Source organism: Pelobates fuscus, chromosome 13 (assembly GCF_036172605.1).
Source record: "Pelobates fuscus isolate aPelFus1 chromosome 13, aPelFus1.pri, whole genome shotgun sequence".
NCBI classification, from domain to species: Eukaryota; Metazoa; Chordata; class Amphibia; order Anura; family Pelobatidae; genus Pelobates; species Pelobates fuscus.
Genome location: NC_086329.1, coordinates 3,949,663 through 3,964,542, shown reverse-complemented (window position 1 = coordinate 3,964,542; position 14,880 = coordinate 3,949,663). Strand labels below are relative to the sequence as shown.

The 14,880-nt window shown below is 40.8% G+C and overlaps 2 protein-coding genes across 2 annotated transcripts in view; one reads left to right on the top strand and one right to left on the bottom strand.

The window, feature by feature from the left end:
* Positions 1–2,583: 2,583 nt before the first annotated feature.
* Positions 2,584–3,222, top strand: LOC134583168 (uncharacterized). Its single transcript, XM_063439994.1, has one exon. The coding sequence runs from the start codon at positions 2,584–2,586 to the stop codon at positions 3,220–3,222; it is 639 nt and encodes a 212-aa protein (XP_063296064.1).
* A 599-nt stretch (positions 3,223–3,821) lies between these two features.
* The window catches only part of LTK (leukocyte receptor tyrosine kinase), an 86,921-nt gene continuing 75,862 nt past the window's right edge, over positions 3,822–14,880 (bottom strand). The window contains exon 29 of the mRNA XM_063439422.1: positions 3,822–4,800. Coding sequence (XP_063295492.1) covers positions 4,423–4,800 — 378 coding nt within the window. The 3' untranslated portion in view covers positions 3,822–4,422. The remainder of the gene's footprint in view (positions 4,801–14,880) is intronic.

Sequence of the window (14,880 nt, the reverse complement as noted above, 5' to 3'; positions counted from 1 at the left end):
TACTGAACTCTCCAACAAAAACCTATTTTACAATATAAAAAAAAATGGAACTTTATTTACAAAAAATATTGCTTTAGTGATAAACAATCATATACAAAAACTGTAAATATAAATAAATGGTTAATTTTCTTTATTATCTTAAGATAGACAGCTCACAAATCTGTCTTAATGGAAACCTGCTGTGAGAGGTACACACCGGCCGGTACACTCCAACATGTCAAAGTCATTCTGCGAATTGTGTGCTGAAATGCCCCAAAAATGAGACCGTTGGTAGATTATTCTGTTACGAAGTGGACACTTTCCAAGCAAGCCAATACAACAAAGAAATACACATTATACACACACTTATATACAATGATACTTATCAGTGGTAGGTGAAATACAGCCTCCCTCAGATCGCTCCCAGCTAGCAATCAACTTCAATACCAATATATACAAAACACAACAAGGGAACCGGCTGGTAGCCTAAATTGAGATAAATACAAAACGAATATAGTGTAATAAAGTTTTACAAAAATAACATTGCGCAATATGAAATGCACTCACAGGGTCTTGGACAGTTCAGGCATATATGGTGCCTCCCCTGATGGTATGGGGGGCTGGGGGAGTTCCCCTGGACACTTCCCTGGATCTTTCCACCAAAAAGCAGGACTCCGGGTGTAGGTATGAAAAAGCGGCTTTAATTTTCAATAAAATATATAAAAAATAAATACAATAAAGGTCCTACGCGTTTCGTCCCTCTTGTAAAGTATGGGACTTCCTCAGGGACCAACAATATTAAAATTACAATTAATACAGTACAAAAAAGCAGCCTAACCACCCTCCACCCACAAGTCCTTTAACCCCTTAAGGACACATGACGTGTGTGACACGTCATGATTCCATTTTATTCCAGAAGTTTGGTCCTTAAGGGGTTAAATAGGGCTAATCCCCAAAGTCAATTAGTCACATGTGCCTCTCTGTCCCTCCTCATTGGTCCTGTGTCGATTAGTATCATCTGTTGGAAATTGCATTCTCCATTATTCACAGCTGATCTTCACTGTTGTTTGCAATTAATTTCGGCGTTTTCGTACATTCCGGAAACCGGAAGTGCTATGCGTTTCAACTAAGTTCACAAACCCGGAAGCTTTGTATAACCGGAAGTAGCTTGCGTTCCACCTTCGTTTTTTGCGTTCCACCTTCGTTTTTTTGCGTTCCACCTATATTGGGGGAAATCTAGCCACAACAAATACACATAAAAGGTCTGTGATATAACCCAAATGTTATTACACCATATACTATATATCTTTATTATCTATACAGTGTTCAGTGTTACAATAAATTTTCCTATTTATATTTGTGCAAATAGTTGGTGAAGTGTATCTAATATAAACTAATTCTTTATCTTATAATTTTGCAATATTTACCATTACTTCTAATATCCTATTTTGTGTGATATTATTTACATATGGTACTTCTAATTTGTGATATATCATTTGGTTTTCTCCTTCTTCTAATCAAAGAGGATATCTTTTATATATAAATGTTTTGTGTTATTATTAATAAACCAAATTATTCTTATGACAAACGGTGCTTTATATTAATCTCATCCCTATTTCTTATATTATATAGTGACTATAACTAATAATAGTATGTCTTATAAAAAACACACTAGATCCACATCCACGTTTAAACCACCAGGCTCCAGAGTTTGTAGCTTGTGGATCCAGTAGGTCTCCCTCTGGGATAGCTTTTTAATTCTATCCCCCCCTCTCCAATCAACACATACCCTTTCAATGCCTATACATTTGAAATCCGTGAAAGAAAATTGGGAACAGTGATTACAGTGTACTGGGATGGAATGTGTGGCCAAGTTCTTTTTTATATTATTTATATGCTCCAGGAGTCGCACTTTTAGGGGCCTCTTGGTTCTGCCCACATATTGCCTGCCGCACGGACATTGCAGTACATAAACTACATAGTCCGTGCGGCAACCAATTTCTGTTTTTATCTGGAATACTTCCCCAGTAACGAAACTAGAAAAAACTTCTGTCTTTTTTAGATTAACAATCCGACAGGCTTTACAGACTCCACACCCTCTGGAGAAACCATTTGCTACTGGTTTCTGACTATCTCCATGATTCTTTATTGCATAGCTGGGTGCCAAAGAGTTCTTAAAATTCTGATTTTTCTTGAAAATAAGTTTAGGCTGTTCTGGTAAGAAAGTATTGAGTACAGGATCCTGTTGGAGAAGCAACTTTCCAAGCAAGGTTTGTTTTCAGTATTGAATCCCTTTGCCTTTATGTCTTGAACACATTGGTATGCCTGTAGAAACCAGCACCCGCCTGCGCTACGAGATCCCACATCCCCCGTCTGTGCTACGGGATCCCACATCCCCAGCCTGCGCTACGGGATCCCACATCCCCAGCCTGCGCTACGGGATCCCACATCCCCAGCCTGCGCTATGAGATCCCACATCCCCAACCTGCGCTACGGGATCCCACATCCCCAGCCTGCGCTATGAGATCCCACATCCCCAGCCTGCGCTATGAGATCCCACATCCCCAGCCTGCGCTATGAGATCCCACATCCCCAGCCTGCGCTATGAGATCCCACACCCCCAGCCTGCGCTATGAGATCCCACACCCCCAGCCTGCGCTATGGGATCCTGGATCCCACATCCCAGCCTGGGCTACAGGGAATCACACATCCCAGTCTGGGCTACAAGATCCCGGATCCCACACCCCCAGCCTGCGTTACGGGATCCCACACCCCCAGCCTGCGTTACGGGATCCCACACCCCCAGCCTGCGTTACGGGATCCCACACCCCCAGCCTGCGTTACGGGATCCCACACCCCCAGCCTGCGTTACGGGATCCCACACCCCCAGCCTGCGTTACGGGATCCCACACCCCCAGCCTGCGTTACGGGATCCCACACCCCCAGCCTGCGTTACGGGATCCCACACGCCCAGCCTGCGCTACGGGGTCCCACACGCCCAGCCTGCGCTACGGGGTCCCACACGCCCAGCCTGCGCTACGGGATCCCACACCCCCAGCCTGCGCTACGGGATCCCACACCCCCAGCCTGCGCTACGGGATCCCACACCCCCAGCCTGCGCTACGGGATCCCACACCCCCAGCCTGCACTACGGGATCCCACACCCCCAGCCTGCGCTACAGGATCCCACATCCCACCCTAGTGCCTGAGCCAAAACCAGTAAACACTAAGTCAGTGAGCTGAGGCAGAACAAACTCTAAGTCAGGGCCGAGCTGGGTCTGGTACACAGGAACAAGGGACATTGAATTAGCCATCAGGATAACGGGCAAGCTGGGTCAAAAAACAAATGACTGAGAATGGGGGAAGGCAGACCGGTTCTAGCCTGTCTGAGTGACTGTCTGTCTGTCCCCCAGTTATGAAAATGATGATTTCTTTTGGAATTGTCACTTTCATAAACTGTCACCAATCTGACAGACACCAAACAGGGCTAAAAGAAATGCTGCTCCTTCAAACAGCGTCTGTTACGGGTTTCTCAGCCTCGTGTGCTACATGGGACATGACAGAGGGATTATCACTTTATTCTATTTTGGTGTAAAATGTGGAATTGTTTAGTCTGATCTCTTACATTCTATTAGGAACTTTCCATTTTTGGTCCATGAAAGTATTTCACACAACACCATGAGCGTCCTATAAAGGTAAATATTTATTATCTATATTATCACAATAAAATCTGTTCTGGATGCATGTGATTAGTGCGTGAGAAGCTAGCTGTCCATTTCCAATTCAACATAAAGTTCCTTAAAGGGACCTAATCTTTATTCCCCGTGTAGCGGAGAGCCGAGCGTCTTATTGGGTTAGAGATGCAGACCTATTCTATTGTACATATTCATTCTGAAGAACAGACAGATTAAGCAGATATCCAGTTCTGTGTAATTACTACTTAAATTATTTTGTCCTAAAATGGTCAGTTTCCAATTTAGCAAATAACTCTCCCCCACCTCCCCCCAGTAAATGATTTCATTCCTATTTGAATATCTGCATCTCCTAGCTTATGCAATAACATTGACTAATGTAAACTGAGGCTTTTACCAAAGTCTTAAGAGCGAGTTTATATGAGAAAGCAATGAACAGCGATCCCAAGTAGATTCCGGGAGATTAATGAAGAGTCACTTCTTGTTTCTTTCGGACATTATTGCCAATCAAATCATATAGCTTCCAAAACAAAAATATATCTATCCCTGTGACTTCTGGCCATTGTTCAGTCTATCATATGTTCACAGTGCTACACATGGCAGTGTTTGAGGTTTTAATGTTTTATCCTAAAAAGGAGCGTTGAGTTTTCTTTGGAAATGCTAAAAATACCCTCTTTAGTTAGAGTCCCCACACACTCGAGGTCCAAACCTGAGTCTTTCCAACCTGAGGTTCTGCTAGGATGTCACTGAGTCAACAGGTACTCTCCATAACCCAAGAGCCATATGTTGGGTTCCAAAGGTTTTTGGTTTTGTTTTTTAGTTTTTGTGCCCCCTGGGGCTTTGCCTCTGTGGTGGAGATTGGAGACGATGGAATCCACGACTCTTCTGTAGATTCTGTAATGCATTGCAGGTTCGGAGACCTGATGTTCCAACCCACCAAATTTTCCACCAGTAACTCCTGAGGAAAGTCTCCAAGTTGATGTTCTTTGGTCTGTGTATCCAAAAGAGAAGGGTTGCTTACAAGAGGTGTCAAGCCATTGCAGCTGTTGGACCTCATTATTGTGTTCCCTTCATCGTCGGAGGTCGGGCCACTCTCTACCGGGAGCTCTGTATTTATCACATCTGGATCCTGCAACATAAACAGAAGGTAAGTGACCCCAACCCATTGTGAAATGCAAGCTCGAAAATGGTGGGTTTTTTTAGCAGCATCTGCCTATCCAGGGACTTGCATTACGATAAAACCAGGTTAGCTTTTTGTGGGTTTTATTTTTTTGGACAGGGATTCTGGTTATTGTTTTAATAAATGCTTTTATCTGACTTCCCCGATATTAAGCCTAATTAACAATAACTTCTTTGTGAAATGCCTTCAATAAACGTAGTAAAATTCCATATCCTTTCTAGTTTAGATTAAGATTTCACATAATCTTTTCTGGCCAAACTTTAAAGGAACTCTAGAGGGTTAAGAACACAAATGTGTATTCCTGACCCTATAGTGTTAAAAACATTACTTAACCCCCCCCCACCCTCTCCTACCAATCTTAAATAGTGTTAAAACTTGCCTTTATTCCAGCGCCAGGGGTAGGTTGTCAGCATTGGCCCTGCCCCTGATCTGCCTCCTTGGCTGAGATCCTCAGAATTGACGATCTCAGCCAATCCAATGTTTTCTGGATGATCTCAGCCAAGGAGGAAGGGGGCGGAGCCAGACACTGCACTGGCTAATCAGCATCAAAGTTGCTTCTCCATGCAGAGGGTTGTGCAGCACTGATCCAGGAAGCACCTCGAGTGGCTGAGTGAATGGCACTGGAGGTGTCCCTAGCCAGCAATGTAAACACTGCCTTTTCTCTGAACTGTCTGGTACTGTTATATTTAAGGGTACCAAATGTGGGAGACAACTGTGTTTAGAAGATTGCTCCCTGTTTGTTATCCTTAAATATGGCAACCCTACGGGAAAGGTTTAGGAGCTATCTGCTAAACAGCTGTGATAAATAACTTATATCCCTTTCTACTGAAAGACCAAAGAAAATGTACTTGTTCGTTGTTCCTCTGTTTAGTAGATAGATCCATAATTTGATATCCTTTATGTGGGATTGTCGTATTTAAGGAAACTCTAAAGGAACCTAGACGACTTTACTTTAATGAAATGGCCAGGGTGCAGATGTCCTGACATTTAACCCTTTATTCACTTTAAAACATTGCCATTTAGTAGACACAGCAATGTTCTCATTAAAGGGTTACATACACCTGGTGGCAATGTTCCGAACGGCTACTAGAGGCGACTCTTCCTCGAGAAACCAGTCAAACGAATGCTGCTCGTGGAATCATCTGATTTTGAGAGCCTTGCATTTTGCTGAGCATGTAGCTTGTCCCCAGTGATTCTCTGAGAAGCATTAGTTTGGAAGAGCAGGCATAGTGACATAGGTGGAGAAGAGGTGTATCAGCGCTGGACATGAGGCAAGAAATCTCTATTAAACTAAAGGGAGGTGGACAAAGGTCATAGGAACAGAATCCAACATTCAGGGCTTTCTGTCCTTCAATCTGACTAAACAAAAAAGAAAATGTAGCAAAATGACTACTAAAACGTAACTTCTTTCACACTAAACAAATATGTGGGAAAGGGTAATAATTGGCTTGTAGTCATATTAAAAGCACCTGCTATAGTTAAGCAGGAAAACTCCTAATTTCTTGACATTAATTAAAACGGTGTGAGTATCCAAGTAACCGTAATGATAACCCAATTCCCTTTCACTGAGAGCCTCGGATAGTCTGGAGAGATTATCTAATAACGAGGACTGAGATCCCTTACTCCGATATTGATAATCTATTGAAATAATAATTTGGGGACCATTAAAAGCATTGATCCTAGTACGTATGTTATATAGTGACCCCTAGTGACTAGAGGAGGGTAATACACTAATAGGAAATCACTCTGGATTGGGAGTTCTGGCGACCTCTTCAGGCCTTAGACGTGTATTACAAACACCATTCTACGGACTCTGCATTTGGCTTTATATACAGTGTATATATATATATATTTATTGATGCACACATTGTATCGCTAATAGTATTTTTCTTTGTTTATGGTTAGTGTATTCACACATTATAATATTGAGAATACTGTGACCCTTAATTATTTCAATAGATTATCAATATCGGAGTAAGGGATCTCAGTCCTCGTTATTAGATAATCTCTCCAGACTATCGGAGGCTCTCAGTGAAAGGGAATTGGGTTATCCTTACGGTTACTTGGATACTCACACAGTTTTAATTAACGTCAAGAAATTAGGAATTATCCTGCAGAACTAGATAGATCAGGTGCTTCTAATACGACTAGAAGCCAACATTCCTCTTCCCCACATATTTTAGTGTGAAATTATGATTTTATTTCTATAGCGCCAGCAAATTCCGTAGCGCTGTACAATGGGAAATAAAAGTTACGTTTTAGTAGTCCATTGGTTATTTTCGTGACTATAAATTCCCTTTAAGGATACCAAATTAGGGAGTTCTCTACTAACCTGCTAAAAGAGCAAAATAAGGAAAAGCCACTTTCTTCCATTTGATCTTTCAGCTGTTTAGTAGAGAACTCCCTAAATAAAATGAGTGTTCTTCTATGGGATTGCCAAACTAGAGAGTTCTACTAAACCCCAAAGCTCCCTAATTTGTAATCGATTTTAATGAATTTAGAAGAATTGTGTTCACTAGTCTATTCTTTCATTGTGCCATTCAGAATTCGAATGAATGAGACAATTTTGTCCGAGCTGCGATTAGTTTGAAAATTAATGCCCAAGTCTACAAAATATTCAACATTTTTTTTTTTAAAGAAATATTGTTTGCAATTAAAATCAAATTACTTTATTATTAATTGAAGCTGCATTCCCCTTTTTGGAACAATGCTTTATCAGGGATTCTGCTAGCACAGTGTAGTCAGTGGGTATTTCAGTCAGAAACCCATCCCGTCACTGTTTGGTATATTTTATTCACACAACCTCCGAACAACTTACTGTTTAAAGAACAATCTATGGTTCATTCAACCTTATCCCTTTACTATTGAAAAGGAAAAAAGAACCATGGGCCAACAACTGAATGGCACCAGATGAATTATGGAAGAAAGGTTTAATGTATCTGATAGAACTTGGCTTTTCCTAAATCTGTAAAAGCAGTCACAAACACTCAGAATATAAATACACACGTGAATCAATTGATATTAAATCAGGAACGGTTGAATAGAGTTGTATCGGGATATAAGGACTCTATGAACGTACAAAATGGACAACGTTTATATAGTATCTGTGTAGAGGCTAGGATACAAATAAGAAGTATAGTCTAAGGGTAAAATAAAGGAGCGTGTGTATACACTAAATACAATGCTATGCTGGATACCCAAAACTATCTTCTATCCACTGGCTAGAACCGAGACACGGTTACAAGGAATTGTTTAGGTGACGTGCCCAAAAACACATGGGAAAAAAGTGTAAATAGATCACAATAGAGTCAAGTGTTGCGCTCAAATCATACTTAACATCAAATTTGTAGTAAATTCTGAAAAAAATATAACAAATACAGATTATAGTGCAGATTATCCTTATAATTAAACTACTTATATACATTCATATGCATTTAATACTACGATCAGATATTCACATTTATGCCGTGATTTGCATTCAGTACATTATTCTGCTGTACAATGTCGATAAAGGGGGATTATCACCGGCTAAATGTCTCTAAGTTTCAGTTTATATAGATCTCTTAAAGCACCAATTATGTGTTATTAATATTAATATAAAAATCTATTTCAGGGTAAATGTGTGTTATGTTACCTAAAATTTCATAAATTCTTTAAAGAATAATAATGAACATTCTTAAAGAGCATTATCTACTAAATTCATGTCTTATTGTAGGAGATTGTAAAACATTATGAATAGGCATATATGATAAAAACCAGACACAATATCTCATAAAATAATATACTATTCAATCCTATGGGAATTTCACACACAGAGATCCAAAAATAAATATACAGATCAATATTAATCCATAAAGATTAAAATAAATAGATCAATATTAATCCATAAAGATTAAAATAAATAGATCAATATTAATCCATAAAGATTACAATAAATAGATCAATATTAATCCATAAAGATTAAAATAAATAGATCAATATTAATCCATAAAGATTACAATAAATAGACAGATCAATATTAATCCATAAAGATTAAAATAAATCGAATACATTAGACATTGGTAAAAACTGACATCATTCAAAATCTCCATTTAACCCTCTAGGGAACAGTGACATTAGTTTAAAAATCCACCTCATTTCTTTTTGCAATCGCTTTTTATCATAATCTCCCTCCAAACTCTATTCCCAATAATTCTCAACTACTGGGGTCTCCCTGCTGAAATGTGATAAAATGTAAAGATAGTGGATGTTCCTTAAAACTGCTTAATGTTCTTCACATGTTCCTCAATGAGGATGTGTATCTCTCTCGTGATTTTACCTACATATTGAAACTTGCAGGGACAAGTTAAAACATAAATACAGATTTTTTTGTGTGGACGTAATTCATGGTTTAATTTTATATTTTTAATTTGTAGATATACTTAAAAATTCTCTCGGTATACTTTTCCGTGCTAAAGTGCTCCTGCAAGCCAAACCGTATCCACATTTAAAAATCCTATGTCACTGTTTAAAGGGACACTGGACACCTAAACCACTTCTTGAGGTCATTGAATTGGTCTGGGTGCAGTGTCCCTATTGCCCTTAGTGCTGCCATACTAAACACTGAGTCTGCCCTCAGTGTCTGTCTACTAGACAGCCATTAATGGGCTTCCTGAATTCAGACGGACTTTTGGTCCGGTGTCGGACGTCCTCACACTCTGCATGAGGACGTCCAGCGTCAGATTTTTTTCACCATAGGAAAGCATTGATTCAGTGCTTTCCTATGGGAGGTCTAAAACGCGAGCTGCATTTGCCGCGCATGCGCATTAGACCCCGCTCGTCGAGGAACGGAGGAGGGGTCAGAGTATCGACCCAGCTCTGAGGGACATCGGCGCTTGGATAAAGTAAGTAAGTAAAGGGTTTCTTTAAAACTACTTTTAACTATGTGTGATTTAATGCTCGGGACTCCTTTATATACGATCTTTGGGAATAACCTCCTGTAACATCGGATCCTCTGATAAAAAATGCCAATGCTTTTTATAGTAATATTCCTTAATATTTTCTCATTTCCAGAATAATTAAAAATCAGCATCACATCTTCCGGATTCTTGGTATTTTCACCCTCTTTATTTTTATCGTTCTTTACTCTTATCCCATGAATGTGATTGAAACGGCATACAGGAACGTCCATGATGGTAACAGGATGGGTTTATTCAGAGAAGATAAGAGTGACGATAAAAATAAAGAGGGTGAAAATACCAAGAATCCGGAAGATGCAATGCTGGTTTTTAATTATTCTGGACATGAGAAACTATTAAGGAATATTACTATAAAAAGCATTGCCATTTTTTATCAGAGGATCCGATGTTACAGGAGGTTATTCCCAAAGATCGTATATAAAGGAGTCCCGAGCATTAAATCACACATAGTTAAAAGTAGTTTTAGAGAGAGTAGGAATAAGATTTTTTTTTTTTAAAGGGATACTGTAGTGCTGGCACTACGATTCCCCCTGCCTCCCTCACACCTCCTCCACCCGGTAAATAAAGGGTTAAAAAAACACCAAACTTTATTTCCTTAACTGATTCCAGCGCCGATGTCCCTCGGCGCTTGGTTGTCGCTCTGCCCCCTCCTCCGTCCCCCAACGAGCGGGGTCTAATGCGCATGTGCGGCAAATGCCACGCGCGTTAGACCTCCCCATAGGAAAGCATTGAATCAACGCTTTCCTATGGGGGAAAAAAAAAAAAATCAGACGCTGGACGTCCTCACGCTCTGCAACCAAAGGTCCGTTTCAATTCAGGAACCCCTCTAGAGGCTGTCTGATAGACAGACACTGAGGGCAGACTTAGCTCTGCAATATAAACTTTGCAGTTTCTCTGGAACTCAGTGTTTAATATGGCAACACTAAGGGCAATAGGGACAATGCACCAAAACCAATTCAATGACCTCAAGAAGTGGTTTAGGTGCCTACAGTGTCCCTTTAAACAGTGACATAGGCTTTTTAAAATGTGGATACTTTTTGGCTTTCAGGAGCACTTTAGCACGGAAAAGTATACCGAGAGAATTTTTAAGTGGATCTACAAATTAAAAATATAAAATTATACAATGAATTACATCCACACAAAAAATCTGTATTGATGTTTTAACTTGTCCCTGCAAGTTTCAATATGTAGGTAAAATCACAAGAGAGACACACATCCGCATTGAGGAACATGTGAAGAACATTAAGCATTTTTTTTTTTTTAATTCTTTATTTTTGTTGTGCATGGTATAACAATAGGCTCGGTCAGCCACAATCGCATTCACGAGCAGAAATATAACACAGTTGTAACATAGTGTGGCATATGAATAGACTGCACATTTTTAGTTTAGTAAGAGTATGTATGATCGTCGCATGTCAAGTAGCTTCTCCAGATCTGCTTATCAGAATGGTGTGGTACATAGCTAGGTCAACAAAATAACATAATAACATGAAATAACGGAGGCTTAATTCTAGAGATTTAAAACATTGCTAGTCTGGTGTATAGTGCCAACTTTGCTTGGGGAACAATTATTCTAGCATGGCGGTATCTTAGCGAGGCCTTAGGTTCTACTTCATGTTTTAACCTATATATGGAGGTCGCTTGTAAAGTATTTTCTCCTATTTTGCTCAAATTGAGCAGGTGAGGTACACGTTTGGCTATGGCAAAACTGCATAAATCAACATCTGATCTGCACTGGGGTTCAGGGTCAGTTAGTGTTGGGTAAACAGGTTAGGTAGGGAGGCATTTGATAATTACATGCTTTAGTAATAGACAGCCCATATGCAATGCGATAAGTGGGTATATTATGTGAGAATCATAAGCAGTTGTTGGATATATTGTGTGCCTGTGTGATACAGAATTATATCAGATTGGTTTAACATTTCCAGTGCTAGACATACATGCTTGTCTCTTGAGGATGCTATGTGAACGATAAGAGAAAGCATGGTTAATGGTGGGTACAAAGTAGAATGTTCAAGAAGTGCATATTTCGGTGGAGAGTGAAAGGACCATAGTTACAGTTCGTTCGAGAGATCCGTGCTTTGTCTCCGTGCAGGAGCGTAGTCCACCTCCTGTGTAGGCTGCCTTGGTTATCCGATGCCAACTCTGGAGGCTGGATAGGTGAGCCATGTGCAGGGTTGGTGTCCAGGGCTGGCCTGCTCACTTGATGGGGTGATGGTGGTCATGTTGTTGCGGTAATACACTTGCCCCCTCGGTGCTCTCGCTCTGGTTGTGCGCGGGTAATTGGTTTGCTGGTCAGTCACCAGTGCTGCCGCTGTGTAGGTTTTTTTGCTGTCAGCTCTGCTGGTTCCTCCGTGTCGTGTTGCGCTTTGCGTGACGGCTGTTGCTGGGACCGCTTGTTGGTAGGCAGGTCGGGGACTCCTGTGGCTTTTTGGATCCGAGACTGCTCTGGTGATTTGAGGTAGGTGTCTGCCTAGGTGGCGCCGGATCGCTGGACGTATCCATGCCGCCAGTCCTCTTATCGCCACGTGAAGGGACCGTCCTCTAATGTGGAGTTTAGTCTGCATATAAGTGCAGAGACGGTCAAAGAATTCCCCAATCTGTTCAGGGGGCTTGGTGAGGGTGCAGTTTGGCGCCGATCGTGCCGGAGCCGCCATCTTGACTGGACCCCTGCGGTCCTGTTTAGCTGTATGTCTAGTCGCTTGTTGGAGCCTCGTAGAGGGGGTAATCGTCCCCAGCGAGGACCGGGATGTCCCCCGCCGGTCCAAAGGGGGGGGGGGGGTAGCAGGGCAGTCGTCGGGTTTCGCTTGGGAGCAGGTCCCGTGCCGGGGGATCGGCCGCATCCCCCAGGCCTCGGGCTCCGCTCTAGTGTAGGCCGCATGGCCAGTTCTTGCGTGTGCAGTGTATAGCGGTGCAAGTCGGGTCTCATTCTCTTCCCCGTATGGTCCTGCACCAGTTTTTGGGCCCTGTGTGATGCTGGCGTTATTAATTTAGCCGGTATTGTCGTGTTTCTGCCCGTTGTTGCTGGAGCTCTCATAGAGCACGTCCGGCCATGTTGGCTGTCAGGCCCCGCCCCCCACATTAATAGGTTTTAAGGAACATTCACTATCTTTACATTTTATCACATTTCAGCAGGGAGACCCCAGTAGTTGAGAATTATTGGGAATAGAGTTTGGAGGGAGATTATGATAAAAAGCGATTGCAAAAAGAAATGAGGTGGATTTATAAACGTAAAACACTGTTCCCTAGAGGGTTAAATGGAGATTTTGAATGATGTCAGTTTTTACCAATGTCTAATGTATTCGATTTATTTTAATCTTTATGGATTAATATTGATCTGTCTATTTATTTTAATCTTTATGGATTAATATTGATCTGTATATTTATTTTTGGATCTCTGTGTGTGAAATTCCCATAGGATTGAATAGTATAGTATTTTATGATATATTGTGTCTGGTTTTTATCATATATGCCTATTCATAATGTTTTAAGGAACATTCACTATCTTTACATTTTATCACATTTCAGCAGGGAGACCCCAGAATAATGTACTGAATGCAAAACTGGGCATAAATGTGAATATCTGATAGTAGTATTAAATGCAAATGAATGTATATATAAGGACTGATAACATGAATATAAAGAACTGCACATGATTCCTATTAAGACTATGAAGATGCAGAATGTATTTTAACCAATAGAACAGGCATAGGCAACCTTCGGCACACCAGATGTTTTGGACTACACCTCCCATGATTCTTTGCCAGCATTATAGGTGTAAGAGCATTGTAGGTGATGTAGTCCACAACATCTGCAGTGCCGAAGGTTGCTTATTCCTGCAATAGAAGAACATCAGAGGCGGAGTTAAGAGACTTAAATGCCGGAGGAGGGAGAGTTGGGCATTGTCTGATGAAGCCCGAAGTAAGAGGTGCGTGACATGTCATCACTGACATGTCATCGGGAAGTGGAGCTTATAACCAGAAGTAAACTCTAAAAGCTATCTGCTTGGGTGCGGGATTACTGCCTGGGTGTGCCCACCAATGCTGGATGACATAGGCTTTTTAATTGTTTTACTGCGCCATTGAGGTCCTTTTGGTTCTGTCATCCCTACAGCTACTATCTTAAAAATATAGGAATCCACAGTCTGGCTGCCTGAGCGGTAAGGGAGTGATTTCCTTTCTCACCCAGAGCCAGGGTTGATAGGGCTCTGGTACATGTGAGTATAACCCCCACATACATGTACTTGTATAACATTGTTTAATTATAAGGATAATCTCCACTATAGTGAATTTGTTATATTTTTTACAGAATTTACTACAAATTTGATGTTAAGTAAGATTTGAGCGCAACACTTTTTTTTTTTTTGAGGTTATTTGTCACTTTAGGTGATTGCTGCTTAAGTTCTTCACTATATATAGAATTTTCTTTTTTATATCTTAAAGCGCTATCCACATTTTGGGTTGTTACTGCCACTACATGATTACAAATAGCTACGCTTCACTTAACCCCTAAACTGATCCATAAATTTGCATAAATGACAGCAATAAAGCCATTCGCAAAACAAATACCTAATATAGAACCGTTAGCATTGACCCTAACTAAACCCTCGAACGTCGTTCATAGGGTCCTTCTATCCCGATGCAATCCTATTCAACTGTTCCTGATTTAATATTATTTGGTTCACGTGTGTTTATATCCCGAGTGTTTTGACTGTTTTTATTTTTCTAATAAAAGCCAAATTCTATTCGTTACATTAAGTCTTTCTCCCATAATTCCTCTGGTGCCATTAAGTTGTTGGCCCATTGTTCTTTTTTCCTCCTTTATCTTTGTATCTGGGTTACCCCCCACCTTGGGAGCTAAGTTTGGGGACTTTGCTTTGTGGCGGTTGTCAGCCATTCCCTACTTTTTATGTTGATTGACCACCTCCTTCCTCAATTCTAGTTAGACGTTTTGACACTTTTCCCTTTTACGGCTGTGAAACAATAAGTGAAATGCATGATATTCACCTCCACTCTGACAAAGTTTATATATTTTGTTGACACCAAAAAACCCAACCTAGGAAAATCCTGAA